The sequence below is a fragment of the Bombina bombina genome, chromosome 2 (assembly GCF_027579735.1).
Source record: "Bombina bombina isolate aBomBom1 chromosome 2, aBomBom1.pri, whole genome shotgun sequence".
NCBI classification, from domain to species: Eukaryota; Metazoa; Chordata; class Amphibia; order Anura; family Bombinatoridae; genus Bombina; species Bombina bombina.
In genome coordinates this window covers 994242775-994260202 of record NC_069500.1, presented here as the reverse complement: position 1 = coordinate 994260202, position 17428 = coordinate 994242775, and the positions used below count along the sequence as shown (strand labels likewise).

Genomic DNA, 17428 nt, shown 5'->3' with positions numbered 1-17428 from the left:
ATGAGTAATCCGGCTTCCTCCAATCAGGGCTTTGAATCAGACACTGATTCCCCCAGGGGGGAAGCCGTGATTGGAGGATGACCGATCCATCATTTCTGACATCAGAAAGGGCTTTGCGGCGACCGGGGGTAGCTGGAGCAGCTGTCAAGTTTAAAAGGTATTTTTTCACAACAAGTGAAATGTAAATTTTGATGAATTAAAGTGCCCGTTTTTAATCGAATTTTTAAAAACCGGGTAGTTTAGCATCAAAATTTACATTCACTTTAAGACAGGGGTGGGCCGCCACAAATTTGACTTGCCCAGGTGCTACAGGTGGCCCTGCTTGAACTTGATATAGTATGTCTTAACACATGAGGCAGCAGGAAATATGACAAGGCACTTGCCTAATATACATGGAACATAGATGATTCAAATGAGCTAATAAAATCCCCCTGAATAATAGAACTGTAAAAGGAGTCAAAATGAAGCAATTAAAAAAATATGGAGAGGTAAAGTGCCAGAGGAGAAACTGAGTACAACTAAACAGTGTGAAGTTTAGTGAAGTTTATGCTTATCTTCAAGTGGATAGCTTATTCAAAACCCAAATGTCAAGAACCCCCTCCTGCCTTGTGTGCTGCAGTAAAAGACTTGCCATTGTATAGACATGGTGAAATATTTTAAAGGAAAAAAACACTGTCACAACTTGTCACAATTTCATGTGCACCTAAAGTAACAAATTCTTAGTAACATTGTTAGAATATTTTTTGCCAATAAACACAACTAAAATTAACTATGCAATAGTGTAACTTGATTAGCTTATATTAAAGCAAGCTCTTTTTCCACTGGTACCAAAGGCTGACAAATGTATATTAAAGGGACAGTAAAGTCAAAATTAAACTTTCATGATTCAGATAGAGCATGAAATTTTAAACTTTCCAATTTACGTCTATTATCACATTTGCTTTGCTTTCTTGGTATCCTTGGTGAAAAGTAGGCTCAGAAGCAGCAATGCACTACTGGGAGCGAGGTAAACACATCTGGGAAACCAATGAGAAGAGACATATTTGTGAAGCCATCAATCTCCAGCAGTGCATTGCTGCTCCTAAGCCTACCAAGGAATGATTTTTAATGAAGGATACCAAGAGAACAAAGCAAATTAGATAATAGAAGTAAATTGGAAATGTATTTAAAATTGCATGCTCTGTCTGAATCATAAAAGTTTAATTTTGACTTTAGTATCCCTTTAATCCTTAAAGCAAGTAAGATCTACCATCACATTTGTATAGTGCTAAGTAAGTGCCTTTTATATATAAATATACAGATAAAGTCTTGATTCAACATGATTTGAACATTTCACCCTTAACCTTAGTGCATATGTTCTGTGGAGCTTCTAAATCAAAAAATCGAAAACCAGAACACAGTAAATTAAATACAATTACCATATAATCTGACGATGCAACAAACTCCACTGATGAATTCTGTATTTCTGGTCTCTTGTGGGGTTCCCCATACGATCTTGTCACTGGGTTGTACATAAATTCTTCTGGTACTTAAAAGAATGGAGAGGAAACTCAGATGTATAATAAAACTACAAATAATATCACAGATGTATACACCATTGGTTTTGATATCTTAGACAGTGAAATAAAAAGAAAAGAAATATGATGGTCAGGTTACACACTGCTTATTTTGCAGTATTCTAAAATGTACCTCTGATTTTCATGGTTTCTAATGAAAAATTTGATTTATGCTTACCTGATAATTTATTTTTTCATGGTGGTGAGAGTCAACAAGCCATTACTCCTGGGAAATACCACTCCTGACCACTAGGAGGAGGCAAATATTCCTAAAACTCCAAGAGCCCTATAAAACCCCTCCCACCTTTATCGGAAACTAGTCTTTTTTTTTCCACTGCAGAAGAAAGGTAAAGAATGAAGGTGCTCCAGATGTTCTTCAGAGAGAGGGGTACTCAGACCGATTTGAGGCCCAGTTTCCCCTCAGAGTAATCCCTGCACCACTGACAAAGAGTACAAAGCTGAAGAGGTCTCATGTGAAAACCGAGCAAACTAAAAATAGTATCTGAAGCTGCCATCTAAATCCAATTGCTTAACAGACTTATTCTCAGAAACCTTAGTATCCTGAACCCCTAAGGTACATAACACTTATCTTAAAAGAGAACTATGATGTTCAAGGTTAAACAGAAAAGAGGACGACTGTTCCTTGATTCTTCATTTGAAAATACCTCAACCTCAGAGTATTGTTCAGAAACACTGGGTTCACCAACATGTAGCTTACCAGATAAGCTAGATGAGAGATTATCGGTAACCTTTACCACTTCCGTAAAGGAGCATAGCTGCCAACATTTCATACAGTAGAGCGTACAAAATCTTTAAATCCTGGAGCAAAATCTGAAGAAATAACTTGTATGAAACACACAGAGGGAGTACAGATACCTTTAGATGCCAGAGCAGCATTAAAATGCATTACATGATCCAAACAAGATTTGCAATGCTGAGCAAGGTGTATAATATCAACAAGCTTGTAAAACACACATTTAACTTCTGAGGAACAAACATTTACAGTAGTGGAGACAGATTTTGTATGCTCCATAATGAACAGGCCTAAGAAACCACAGAAAGAAAATGAATGTGGAAACAAAGACAATGATTAAAGTATAATAATCATTAATGGGGAAAAAAGCAGCAAAAATAAACAAACAAGAGAAAAATTGTTAATCCTCCAGCCAGCAGTGCCTACAAAACAAACCACATACTCACCTATTAGGCACCCACACTATTTTGTCTGAAGAAATAAGTAACACCATAGAAAAAAGGACTTCCTTTTAAATAAAAAGATAAGAACCAGACAAAGAAACACTGCAATACTATGAATTCAAAAATAGATCAAAAGGGCACCGAAAATCTAGAAACAAATTCTAGGAACTGAAGCATGACCCAATGATAAACTGCAAATGCTTGTTAACAAAAGCAGATTTTATTACAAGGACAGAGACTCCTCTTTTGCATTAACTTTTCCTTTACTGCTCATACAGCACTTTAACAAATATACATAATGTAAGGGAAAACAGTACAGGTAACTGAAAAAAGGCATAACACCAATGAGAACAAAGTTTGAATGGTCAGTTAAAGAAAAGAACAATCAGGACAGTCCAAATAACCATAAACAGTTTGATAGATTGCCAATCTTCCTCTTTTCGCTTTGCTGCTCAGAGAGTTAAGTATTTGCTATTCTATAAATTGTTCTGTGTTAATAATAACAATTTATTGTTATTGTTTATTATTATTTCTTTATTTTTATCCATTTTGTATTGTTAATTTGTTTTTTCTCCCTGTTTATATTTATTTTATTTTAACTTTCATTGTGTATTATATTATTATATTTTCTTTTAGTGTTTTATTTCTTTCTCTCTCTTAGTTTTATCTTATTATTTCATTTTTCCCTACTTATTTATTTATCTCATTCCATTTTTTATTTTAACCACTTCCATTTTTATTTTGTATTTGTTATTTTTTCAGCATCCATTATTCTTTCTTCGTTATCTGCTTTTATTTCTATTTTCCTCTTTTACTTACTGGATTAGTTCAGTTTTTTTCGTATTGCACATTTTAATTGCGGCCGTCATTTTCTTTTTTCTTTCTTTTGTCACGCCCCCATCTTGACGTTAACGTCCTTTCTTCCTGCCCTCTCTCAACTGTTATTACTCATATCGATCTGACCCTGTCATTTACTTTTAGAGGTGTTTCTGGTGATCCTATTCACAAAATATCAGTTATTTGCTACATTGGTTTTAATCGTAACATTTGTTACTTTCTCTGCTGTGTTTTTATTAACAATGTTGTTTCTAACTCTTTAGTTTTGGCTATTGGAGTTTTTTGTTTTAAAATAATTTGCAGTCCATTTGATTTACAAAGGGTTTTTAGGTCACGCTAACACAGCTCTAGCTTCTCAAAGACAACATTAAATTTTAAGATGTATAGACCCAACAATTACGGACTTTGCCTCCACTGAGATGGGTCCTCATGCAAATGGTTTACTTTTTGAAGATTCGAGACTTAGGCAACTAAGTTCCTATGTTAATACCTTTAATTCTCTCAATCAAATCAAAACTAATACTAGAAAGATTTTTTATCAATTTCAACAGCCATAGAGAGTTTTTTTCCAGGGATGGAAAAGGCAGGGACCGTTCTCCAGCCGTTTCTCCTCCACATCAAGGTCCCATTTCCACAACTATATATCCCCCTCATCCTCGCATTCCAATTTTTTCCCAACACATTCCAGATTCCAACCCAACAGATCCTTCAGAACCTACAGAAATAGATTTTCAAGAAGACCCTTCCAGAGTAAGTTTTCACACCTCTTTTTCACTCCTTTTTCCAATCCAAGAATAGGGGGCAGATTAGTTCTTTTTGTCTCAGAATGGCAAGAAATTACAGTAGATCCTTGAGTTTTACAAGTTATAGATGGCCTTTCTCTAGATTTCATAAATCATCCTTTCCAAAATGTAATACCCAAACCAATAATATTTTCAAAATCAGACCAGTCTCCATTAGATTTCAGACCTAATTTCAAAACAAGCCATAGAAATTGCTCCTTCTCAAGAAAACTCCTTCATAAGCAATATGTTTCTAGTAAAAAAAAGAAGGAAGGTTCCTATCGCCCTGTAATAAACTTAAGGTACTTAAATCATTTTCTTGTTTACAATCATTTCAAAATGGAGGCCATTCATCCTAAGAGATTGCCTTTACAACAAAGACTGGTTAGTCAGATTAGATTTGAAGGGCGCTTATCTTATAGCCCCTATTCATGTAGATTTCAGGAAATATCTAAGATTTTTCAGGAAAGACAACCTCTGGCAAGTCACATGCCTTCATTTTGGTGTTTCATCGGCTCCTTTACGAAGATTCTAAAACCTGTTGTTACTTGACTTAGAAAAAGAGGAATCCGTCTGATCATTTATCTAGACGATATTTTAGTTATTCACCAGTCCCCATCTATTCACAAGAATCATTTAACAATTACTATTCATCTACTTCATTCTTTAGGTTGTATTGTAAATTTTAAGAAATCTTCTCTTGTTCCTTAATTTTCTTAGGTTTCAGCATAGATACAATTGCGACTACTCTCAGCTTACCTTTAGACAAAATCAAGAAAGTAAAGAGTTTTCTTATATACTAGAAATATTTTTCAATTCGCCTTTTAGCTCAAAGAGTCTTCTTTCTTCATCCATTCAAGCCATCTTTCCAGTCCCTCTTCATTAAAGGGCTCTTCAGAGATTGAAGATTTATTATCTTCGGAAGGGTTTCTCTTACCAGCACATGATTTCTCTTTCCAAAGAAGCTACAGAAGAACTTCACTGGTGGCTTCTCAACATAGAAGCATGGAATGGCAAGTCTATTTTCGGCAGTTCTCCAGATCCGATTATAGAATCAGATGCAAACAATTCTGGTTGGGGTGCAAGATGCACCCTTAATCACAGGGGGGAAATGGTCTCAGAGAAATCTCTTCATATTAATTATTTGGAACTCTTAGCAGGAGCCTTTGAAGAGTTTTGTAAAACACAGTCATCCCATCTCTATTTTACTTCGTATGGACAATATTTCAGCTGTCTAATAACAGAATTTATGCTTACCTGATAAATTACTTTCTCCAACGGTGTGTCCGGTCCACAGCGTCATCCATAACTTGTGGGAATATTCTCTTCCCCAACAGGAAATGGCAAAGAGCACAGCAAAAGCTGTCCATATAGTCCCTCCTAGGCTCCGCCCACACCAGTCATTCGACCGACGGACAGGAGAAAAAACAGGAGAAACCATAAGGTGCCGTGGTGACTGTAGTTAAAGAAAAAAATTCATCAAACCTGATTAAAAAACCAGGGCGGGCCGTGGACCGGACACACCGTTGGAGAAAGTAATTTATCAGGTAAGCATAAATTCTGTTTTCTCCAACATTGGTGTGTCTGGTCCACGGCGTCATCCATAACTTGTGGGAACCAATACCAAAGCTTTAGGACAAGGATGAAGGGAGGTAGCCAATCAGGTTACCTAAACAGAAGGCACAACGGCTTGCAAAACCTTTCTCCCAAAAATAGCCTCCGAAGAAGCAAAAGTATCAAATTTGTAGAATTTGGCAAAAGTGTGCAGGGAAGACCAAGTCGCTGCCTTACATATCTGATCAACAGAAGCCTCGTTCTTGAAGGCCAAAGTGGAAGCCACAGCCCTAGTAGAGTGAGCTGTGATGCGTTCAGGAGGCTGCCGTCCGGCAGTCTCGTAAGCCAATCGGATGATGCTTTTCAGCCAAAAGGAAAGAGAGGTAGCAGTAGCTTTTTGACCTCTCCTCTTGCCAGAATAAACGACAAACAGAGAAGACGTTTGTCTGAAATCCTTTGTTGCTTCTAAATAGAACTTTAAAGCACGAACTACATCTAAATTGTGTAACAAACGTTCCTTCTTTGAAACTGGATTCGGACACAAAGAAGGCACAACTATTTCCTGGTTAATATTCTTGTTGGAAACAACCTTTGGAAGGAAACCAGGTTTAGTACGCAAAACAACCTTATCTGAATGGAACACCAGATAGGGCGGATTACACTGCAAAGCAGATAACTCAGAAACTCTTCTAGCAGAAGAAATAGAAACCAAAAACAGAACTTTCCAAGATAACATCTTGATATCCATGGAATGTAGAGGTTCAAACGGAACCCCTTGAAGAACTGAAAGAACTAAATTCAGACTCCAGGGAGGAGTCAAAGGTCTGTAAACAGGCTTGATCCTGACCAAAGCCTGAACAAAAGCTTGAACATAAGGCACAGCTGCCAGTCGTTTGTGTAACAAGACAGATAAAGCAGAAATCTGTCCCTTTAGAGAACTTGCTGATAATCCCTTATCCAAACCTTCTTGAAGAAAGGAAAGGATCCTAGGAATTTTGATCTTACTCCATGAGAATCCCTTGGATTCACACCAACAGATATATCTTTTCCATATTTTATGGTAAATTTTTCTAGTTACAGGTTTTCTGGCTTGTACCAGAGTATCTATTACAGAATCCGAAAACCCACGCTTAGATAAAATCAAGCGTTCAATTTCCAAGCCGTCAGCTGGAGGGAAACTAGATTTGGATGTTCGAATGGATCTTGTACTAGAAGATCCTGTCTCAAAGGTAGCTTCCACGGTGGAGCCGATGACATTTTCACCAGGTCTGCATACCAAGTCCTGCGTGGCCAAGCAGGAGCTATCAAGATCACCGAGGCCCTCTCCTGCTTGATCCTGGCTACCAGCCTGGGAATGAGAGGAAACGCTGGAAACACATAAGCTAGGTTGAAGGTCCAAGGCGCTACTAATGCATCCACTAGAGTCGCCTTGGGATCCCTGGATCTGGACCCGTAGCAAGGAACCTTGAAGTTCTGACGAGACGCCATCAGATCCATGTCTGGAATGCCCCATAATTGAGTCAACTGGGCAAATATCTCCGGGTGGAGTTCCCACTCCCCCGGATGGAATGTCTGACGACTCAGATAATCCGCCTCCCAGTTTTCCACTCCTGGGATGTGGATCGCAGATAGGTGGCAGGAGTGATCCTCTGCCCATTTTATGATCTTGGTCACTTCTCTCATCGCCAGGGAACTCCTTGTTCTCCCCTGATGGTTGATGTAAGCAACAGTCGTCATGTTGTCTGATTGGAATCTTATGAATCTGGCCTCTGCTAGTTGAGGCCAAGCCCTGAGAGAATTGAATATCGCTCTCAGTTCCAGAATGTTTATCGGGAGAAGAGACTCTTCCCGAGACCATAGCCCCTGAGCTTTCAGGGAGTCCCAGACCGCGCCCCAGCCCATTAGACTGGAAGGTCGTGGAACAGAGTGAAGAACTTGACAAGCGTTTAGAAATTTTGACTTTCTGACATCTGTCAGGAAAATCTTCATTTCTAAAGAATCTATTATTGTCCCCAAGAAAGGAACTCTTGTCGACGGAGACAGGGAACTTTTTTCTATGTTCACTTTCCATCCGTGAGATCTGAGAAAGGCCAGAACGATGTCTGTGTGAGCCTTTGCCTTTGAAAGAGACGACGCTTGTATCAGAATGCCGTCCAAGTAAGGTGCCACTGCAATGACCCTTGGTCTTAGAACCGCTAGAAGGGACCCGAGTACCTTTGTGAAAATCCTTGGAGCAGTGGCTAGCCCGAATGGCAGAGCCACAAACTGGTAATGTTTGTCCAGAAAGGCGAACCTTAGGAACTGATGATGATCTTTGTGGATAGGAATATGTAGATATGCATCCTTTAGATCCACGGTAGTTATAAATTGACCCTCCTGGATTGTAGGTAAAATCGTTCGAATAGTTTCCATTTTGAATGATGGCACGCTGAGAAATTTGTTTAGGATCTTTAAATCCAGAATTGGTCTGAAAGTTCCCTCTTTTTTGGGAACTACAAACAGATTTGAGTAAAACCCCATTCCTTGTTCCACGGTTGGAACTGGGTGTATCACTCCCATTTTTAACAGGTCTTCTACACAATGTAAGAATGTCTGTCTATTTATTTGGTTTGAAGATAAGTGAGACATGTGGAACCTTCCCCTTGGGGGTAGTTCCTTGAATTCCAGAAGATAACCCTGAGAAACTATTTCTAGAGCCCAGGGATCCTGAACATCTCTTGCCCAAGCCTGAGCGAAGAGAGAGAGTCTGCCCCCTACTAGATCCGGTCCCGGATCGGGGGCTACTCCTTCATGCTGTTTTGGTAGCAGCAGCAGGCTTCTTGGCCTGCTTACCCTTGTTCAAGCCTTGCATCGGTTTCCAAGCTGGTTTGGTTTGTGAAGCATTACCCTCTTGTCTAGAGGCTGCACAGTTGGAGGCCGGTCCGTTCCTGAAATTGCGAAAGGAACGAAAATTAGACTTATTCTTGGCCTTGAAAGGCCTATCTTGTGCGAGGGCATGGCCCTTACCCCCAGTGATATCTGAGATAATCTCTTTCAATTCTGGCCCAAAAAGGGTTTTACCCTTGAAAGGGATATTAAGCAATTTTGTCTTGGAGGATACATCCGCTGACCAAGACTTTAGCCAGAGCGCTCTGCGCGCCACAATTGCAAACCCTGATTTTTTCGCCGCTAATCTAGCTAACTGCAAAGCGGCATCTAAAATAAAGGAATTAGCTAACTTAAGTGTGTGAATTCTGTCCATAACCTCCTCATACGGAGTCTCTCTACTAAGCGACTTTTCTAGTTCCTCGAACCAGAACCATGCTGCTGTAGTGACAGGAATAATGCACGAAATAGGTTGCAGGAGGTAACTTTGCTGTACAAAAATCTTTTTAAGCAAACCCTCCAATTTTTTATCCATAGGATCTTTGAAAGCACAATTATCCTCAATAGGAATAGTAGTGCGCTTGGCTAGTGTAGAAACTGCCCCCTCGACCTTAGGGACTGTCTGCCATAAGTCCTTTCTGGGGTCGACCATAGGAAATAATTTCTTAAATATAGGAGGGGGGACAAAAGGTATGCCGGGCTTCTCCCACTCCTTATTCACTATGTCCGCCACCCGCTTGGGTATAGGAAAAGCGTCGGGGTGCACCGGAACCTCTAGGAACTTGTCCATCTTGCAATTTTTCTGGAATGACCAGGTTGTCACAATCATCCAGAGTAGATAGCACCTCCTTAAGCAGTGTGCGGAGATGCTCTAATTTAAATTTAAATGTCACAACATCAGGTTCTGCCTGTTGAGAAATTCTACCTGAATCAGAAATTTCCCCATCTGACAAAACCTCCCTCATGGCCACTTCAGATTGGTGTGAGGGTATGACAGAGCAATTATCATCAGCGCCCTCCTGCTCTACAGTGTTTAAAACAGAGCAATCGCACTTTCTCTGAAATGCAGGCATTTTGGATAAAATATTTGCTATGGAGTTATCCATTACTGCCGTCAATTGTTGCATAGTAACAAGCATTGGCGCGCTAGAAGTACTAGGGGTCTCCTGCGTGGGCAAAACTGGTGTAGACACAGAAGGAGATGATGTAGAACTATGTCTACTCCCTTCATCTGATGAATCATCTTGGGCAACTTTACTATCTGTGGCAGTACTGTCCTTACTTTGTTTGGACGCTATGGCACAATTATCCCACAATTTTGAAGGGGGAGACACATTGGCTTCCATACATACAGAACATAGTTTATCTGAAGGCACAGACATATTAAACAGGCTTAAACTTGTCAATAAAGTACAAAAACCGTTTTAAAACAAAATCGTTACTGTCTCTTTAAATTTTAAACAGGGCACACTTTATTACTGAATATGTGAAAAACTATGAAGGAATTGTTCAAATTTAACCAAATTTTCACCACAGTGTCTTAAAGCATTCAAAGCATTGCACCCCAGATCTTTAACCCTTAAAATTAGGAAACCGGAGCCGGTTACAGTTTTAACCCCTTTACAGTCCCAGCTTTTGCCTTTGCTGCGACTTTACCAAACCCAGGGGGGTATACGATACCAAATGAAGCCTTCTAGAAACCTTTTCAATTACTTTCAGACCCACACACATGCAGCTGCATGTCCTGCTCTCAAAAGTAACTGTGCAGTAATGGCGCGAAAATGAGGCTCTGCCTACTACAGAGAAGGCCCTTCCTGACTAGGAAGGTGTCTAAACCAGTGCCTGACGTAAAAAAACGTTCCCCAAAGTTTATAAAGTGTGAATTTCAACATCAAGCTGTATAAAATGCCCAAATAAAGCAATCGATCTAGCCCATAAAAGTGTCTACCAGGTTTATAGCCCATATTAAGCCCTTTATTCTGTTTGAGACTAAGAAAATGGCTTACCGGTCCCCATGAGGGGAAATGACAGCCTTCCAGCATTACACAGTCTTGTTAGAAATATGGCTAGTCATACCTTAAGCAGAAAAGTCTGCCAACTGTTTCCCCCAACTGAAGTTATCTCATCTCAACAGTGCTATGTGGAAACAGCAAACAATTTTAGTTACTGCTGCTAAAATCATATTCCTCTCACAAACAGAACTCTTCATCTTTTTCTGTTTCAGAGTAAATAGTACATACCAGCACTATTTTAAAATAACAAACTCTTGATAGTAGAATAAAAAACTACAACTAAACACCACATACTCTTCACCATCTCCGTGGAGATGCTGCTTGTTCAGCTGCAAAGAGAATGACTGGGGTGGGCGGAGCCTAGGAGGGACTATATGGACAGCTTTTGCTGTGCTCTTTGCCATTTCCTGTTGGGGAAGAGAATATTCCCACAAGTTATGGATGACGCCGTGGACCGGACACACCAAATGTTGGAGAAATATCAATTATTTTGGAGGGACAAATTAAAAAACGTTATAAGATTTAACAAGTTTTTTCATTCATTATTGTCTTTCTCAAAACATCTCTATTCAAGCAGAATACATCCATGGTCTCAACAACCAATTTGCAGACTGGGGTTCCAGATATCTCACGGATTACAGTGATTGGATATTAAATCCTTTAATTTTTCAGAAGATTCTTTATTTGAGAGGCTATTTTGTAATAAACCTTTTGCCTCATCTAAATCATCAGGTTTATTCTTACTACAATTGGAGACCAGATCCGGAAGCTCTAGCCATATATGGTTTTCTTTAACAGTGGCCAAAAAGGAGCTTATGCTTTTCCTCCTTTTCCCATGAGTCTCCGGACCCGTCGATTTGTCAAGAGACATTCGATCTTGTTAATAACTCCTTTTTGGCCAACTCAAGTTTGGTATCCTCTTCTATTGGAAATGTCATATCTTCTTCCAATATTACTTCCAGTTCAACCAAATCTTCTCACAGACTCCACCAGAGAGTTTCATAATCTCGTTCTTCAAGGCAACTTATAGCCTGGATAGTTTCAGGGGTTCCTGGTCTGGCGATGGACTTACGGAGAAAACTAAACTTCTCCTTCAAGACTCCTGGGCTACTGGAACCAAGAAATGTTACTTATCCTCCTGGTTTAAATGATCTAGCTGGTGCAAACACAGGCACCTGGATCCCATTTCAGCTTCTTTGAGTGAAGTCAATTATATTTCTTCACTTTATCAAGCTGGTATGGCATACAGGTCCATTAATGTGGCTAGGTCTGCAATTTCTGCAGGTCATGAACTTTTAAATAACATCCCTATAGGTCAAAACTCTGTTATTTGTAGACTTATGAAATCTATTAGTTTAAAACGACCTCCATCTTCTAGATATTCTTCCTTCTGGGATTACCAAAAAATCGAATGCGCTTATGTACTGACCAAACAAAATTTTTCTCTAATGATAGAACTGATATGTAGGTTTTTAGTAACCTTTACCTCTGTATGGAGGGAGATAATTCAGAAGAAAAGGTCCCACTAGCACACTCGTGGAAATCTTACATATATATATGTGTTTGTCAAGAAAACCACCGTAAAATAAAAGACAATCTTAATAAATATTTGTTAAAAGTATATTATTTCAAATATATTGTTTCTAATGTTTGTCCATATTTAGCTTGAATCTTATATTAAGGGGGCCCAAATAGACCACAGTACCTTAAGATCTATTGCCCGTGATTGAGTTCTGGCAAATATTATTCCATACGGTTGTTCCTTATTTGAGATCAACACGCTCCCAAACAAACTTGGTTTTGAAGCAGTTTCTTATTGCGTTGCAGTGTCTCTATAGTGCAGCCTTGCTCCAGCCAGAAATTCCACCGGTCTTGGCTCAAACGTGATCACATAGAAGAGAAAAAGAAAAACAAGCGCACAGGGCACGATTCAAGTGAAAGATTTATTGGAAAATTACACACACAAGTGATAATGCACTTACTGAATAAAAACAAATGTTATGCATTCAAAAGGATCTCAGGGGGTTTGCAGCTCCTCTCTTTACACCGGCAAAGATGGTCCGCCTCGTTACAGCTTCTGTCAATTGGTTCAGGCAGAGGTATTCCGGATCATCCACCAGGCTGCTTGACAAGCTCGTGCAATCAAGGTTATTGCTGCTCTCCCACGGGTACCAAAAGATACAACAGCTGGCCTGACGCGTTTCCCCCGAACTCCGGTCGGGCTTTTTCAAAGGCTAATTGGTAACGTATAATTGGTTACGTTACCAATTAGCCTTTGAAAAAGCCTGACCGGAGTTAGAGGGAAACGCGTCAGGCCAGCTGTTGTATCTTTTGGTACCCGTGGGAGAGCAGCAATAACCTTGATTGCACAAGCTTGTCAAGCAGCCAGGTGGAGGATCCGGAATACCTCTGCCTGAACCAATTGACAGAAGCTGTAACGAGGCGGACCATCTTTGTTGGTGTAAGGAGAGGAGCTGCAAACCCCATGAGTTCCTTTTGAATGCATAACATTTGTTTTTATTCAGTAAGTGCATTATCACTTGCGTGTGTAATTTTCCAATAAATCTTTCACTTGAATCGTGCCCTGTGCGCCTGTTTTTCTTTTTCTCTTCCTTCTGGGATGTTGATTTAGTTATTTCTCTTTTTAAAAATTGGCCAGATAATTAACATCTCTCTTTCTTTTATCATTTAAAAGAGTTTCTGATGGTAGAGCTATCGAATTTAATTCAAAAAAGTTTTCTCCTCAAGGAGTATATATTTTTCTATTTCTCGTAGAACTAAAATACTTACTACTTCTATATTTTATCCCTATTTTTCTGAACATCCTAAGTTATGTAGTACTTTGTTTGAAAGAATATGAACGCAGGACTCATTCTTTTAGATTACCTTCTTCTAATCAACTTCGTATTTCTTATGCTGTTCCTCATTTGCCTGTTTCCTCTCATACTATTAGTAGATGGGTTAAATGGGTTATGGTGCAGGCTGGTGTGGATGCTAATTTCTCTTCCCATTCTATTAGAGGAGCTTCGGCTTCCAAAGCTTTTTGTAAATCTATTTCTTTACAGGATATTTTGAATGCTACAGATTGGTCTTCAGATAAAAAATTTAGACAGTTTTATTTTAAACCTATCAATTCTATTCCACATCAGCTGGTATCATAGCTTATATTTTTTGCTTTAAACTAGCAAAGCAGGAGTCTCTGTCCTTGTAATAAAATACTGATTATCCTAACTTTGTCTCGGAAAAATCTAGATTTTATTAAAGAGACAAGTATTTTCCCTCCTCTTATTTGATTTATCCCTCCTTTTTATTATATATTATGATATATCCTATGCCGTATATTTTATTATCTTTTTTGTTTATTTCAGTGTCAAACCCTTCTAATCCAGGATTCTAAGGAAAACAGAATTTATGTTTACCTGATAAATTTCTTTCTCCAACGGTGTGTCCGGTCCACGGCGTCATCCTTACTTGTGGGATATTCTCTTCCCCAACAGGAAATGGCAAAGAGCCCAGCAAAGCTGGTCACATGATCCCTCCTAGGCTCCGCCTACCCCAGTCATTCGACCGACGTTAAGGAGGAATAATAGCATAGGAGAAACCATATGGTACCGTGGTGACTGTAGTTAAAGAAAATAAATTATCAGACCTGATTAAAAAACCAGGGCGGGCCGTGGACCGGACACACCGTTGGAGAAAGAAATTTATCAGGTAAACATAAATTCTGTTTTCTCCAACATAGGTGTGTCCGGTCCACGGCGTCATCCTTACTTGTGGGAACCAATACCAAAGCTTTAGGACACGGATGAAGGGAGGGAGCAAATCAGGTCACCTAAATGGAAGGCACCACGGCTTGCAAAACCTTTCTCCCAAAAATAGCCTCAGAAGAAGCAAAAGTATCAAACTTGTAAAATTTGGTAAAAGTGTGCAGTGAAGACCAAGTCGCTGCCCTACATATCTGATCAACAGAAGCCTCGTTCTTGAAGGCCCATGTGGAAGCCACAGCCCTAGTGGAATGAGCTGTGATTCTTTCGGGAGGCTGCCGTCCGGCAGTCTCGTAAGCCAATCTGATGATGCTTTTAATCCAAAAAGAGAGAGAGGTAGAAGTTGCTTTTTGACCTCTCCTTTTACCTGAATAAACAACAAACAAGGAAGATGTTTGTCTAAAATCCTTTGTAGCATCTAAATAGAATTTTAGAGCGCGAACAACATCCAAATTGTGCAACAAGCGTTCCTTCTTTGAAACTGGTTTCGGACACAGAGAAGGTACGATAATCTCCTGGTTAATGTTTTTGTTAGAAACAACTTTTGGAAGAAAACCAGGTTTAGTACGTAAAACCACCTTATCTGCATGGAACACCAGATAAGGAGGAGAACACTGCAGAGCAGATAATTCTGAAACTCTTCTAGCAGAAGAAATTGCAACTAAAAACAAAACTTTCCAAGATAATAACTTAATATCAACGGAATGTAAGGGTTCAAACGGAACCCCCTGAAGAACTGAAAGAACTAAATTGAGACTCCAAGGAGGAGTCAAAGGTTTGTAAACAGGCTTGATTCTAACCAGAGCCTGAACAAAGGCTTGAACATCTGGCACAGCTGCCAGTTTTTTGTGAAGTAACACCGACAAGGCAGAAATCTGTCCCTTCAGGGAACTTGCCGATAATCCTTTTTCCAATCCTTCTTGAAGGAAGGATAGAATCCTAGGAATCTTAACCTTGTCCCAAGGGAATCCTTTAGATTCACACCAACAGATATATTTTTTCCAAATTTTGTGGTAAATCTTTCTAGTTACAGGCTTTCTGGCCTGAACAAGAGTATCGATAACAGAATCTGAGAAACCTCGCTTCGATAAAATCAAGCGTTCAATCTCCAAGCAGTCAGCTGGAGTGAAACCAGATTCGGATGTTCGAACGGACCCTGAACAAGAAGGTCTCGTCTCAAAGGTAGCTTCCAAGGTGGAGCCGATGACATATTCACCAGATCTGCATACCAAGTCCTGCGTGGCCACGCAGGAGCTATCAAGATCACCGACGCCCTCTCCTGATTGATCCTGGCTACCAGCCTGGGGATGAGAGGAAACGGCGGGAACACATAAGCTAGTTTGAAGGTCCAAGGTGCTACTAGTGCATCCACTAGAGCCGCCTTGGGATCCCTGGATCTGGACCCGTAGCAAGGAACTTTGAAGTTCTGACGAGAGGCCATCAGATCCATGTCTGGAATGCCCCATAGTTGAGTGACTTGGGCAAAGATTTCCGGATGGAGTTCCCACTCCCCCGGATGCAATGTCTGACGACTCAGAAAATCCGCTTCCCAATTTTCCACTCCCGGGATGTGGATAGCAGACAGGTGGCAGGAGTGAGACTCCGCCCATAGAATGATCTTGGTCACTTCTTCCATCGCTAGGGAACTCCTTGTTCCCCCCTGATGGTTGATGTACGCAACAGTCGTCATGTTGTCTGATTGAAACCGTATAAACTTGGTCCTCGCTAGCTGAGGCCAAGCCTTGAGAGCATTGAATATCGCTCTCAGTTCCAGAATATTTATCGGTAGAAGAGATTCTTCCCGAGACCAAAGACCCTGAGCTTTCAGGGATCCCCAGACCGCGCCCCAGCCCATCAGACTGGCGTCGGTCGTGACAATGACCCACTCTGGTCTGCGGAATGTCATCCCTCGTGACAGGTTGTCCAGGGACAGCCACCAACGGAGTGAGTCTCTGGTCCTCTGATTTACTTGTATCTTTGGAGATAAGTCTGTATAGTCCCCATTCCACTGACTGAGCATGCACAGTTGTAATGGTCTTAGATGAATGCGCGCAAAAGGAACTATGTCCATTGCCGCTACCATCAACCCGATCACTTCCATGCACTGAGCTACGGAAGGAAGAGGAACGGAATGAAGAATTCGACAAGAGTCCAGAAGTTTTGTCTTTCTGGCCTCTGTTAGAAAAATCCTCATTTCTGAGGAGTCTATAATTGTTCCCAAGAAGGGAACCCTTGTTGACGGGGATAGAGAACTCTTTTCCACGTTCACTTTCCAGCCGTGAGATCTGAGAAAGGCCAGGACGATGTCCGTGTGAGCCTTTGCTCGAGGGAGGGACGACGCTTGAATCAGAATGTCGTCCAGGTAAGGTACTACTGCAATGCCCCTTGGTCTTAGCACCGCTAGAAGGGACCCTAGTACCTTTGTGAAAATCCTTGGAGCAGTGGCTAATCCGAAAGGAAGCGCCACGAACTGGTAATGTTTGTCTAGGAATGCAAACCTTAGGAACCGATGATGTTCCTTGTGGATAGGAATATGTAGATACGCATCCTTTAAATCCACCGTGGACATGAATTGACCTTCCTGGATGGAAGGAAGGATAGTTCGAATGGTTTCCATCTTGAACGATGGGACCTTGAGAAATTTGTTTAAGATCTTGAGATCTAGGATTGGTCTGAACGTTCCCTCTTTTTTGGGAACTATGAACAGATTGGAGTAGAACCCCATCCCTTGTTCTCTCAATGGAACAGGATGAATCACTCCCATTTTTAACAGGTCTTCTACACAATGTAAGAACGCCTGTCTTTTTATGTGGTCTGAAGACAACTGAGACCTGTGGAACCTCCCCCTTGGGGGAAGTCCC

At 40.5% G+C, this 17428-nt stretch overlaps 1 protein-coding gene across 1 annotated transcript in view; it reads right to left on the bottom strand.

Moving 5' to 3' along the window:
• Positions 1-17428, bottom strand: part of SEC24B (SEC24 homolog B, COPII coat complex component) — a 521322-nt gene that overhangs the window by 235619 nt on the left and 268275 nt on the right. The window contains exon 10 of the mRNA XM_053700185.1: positions 1419-1528. Coding sequence (XP_053556160.1) covers positions 1419-1528 — 110 coding nt within the window. The remainder of the gene's footprint in view (positions 1-1418; positions 1529-17428) is intronic.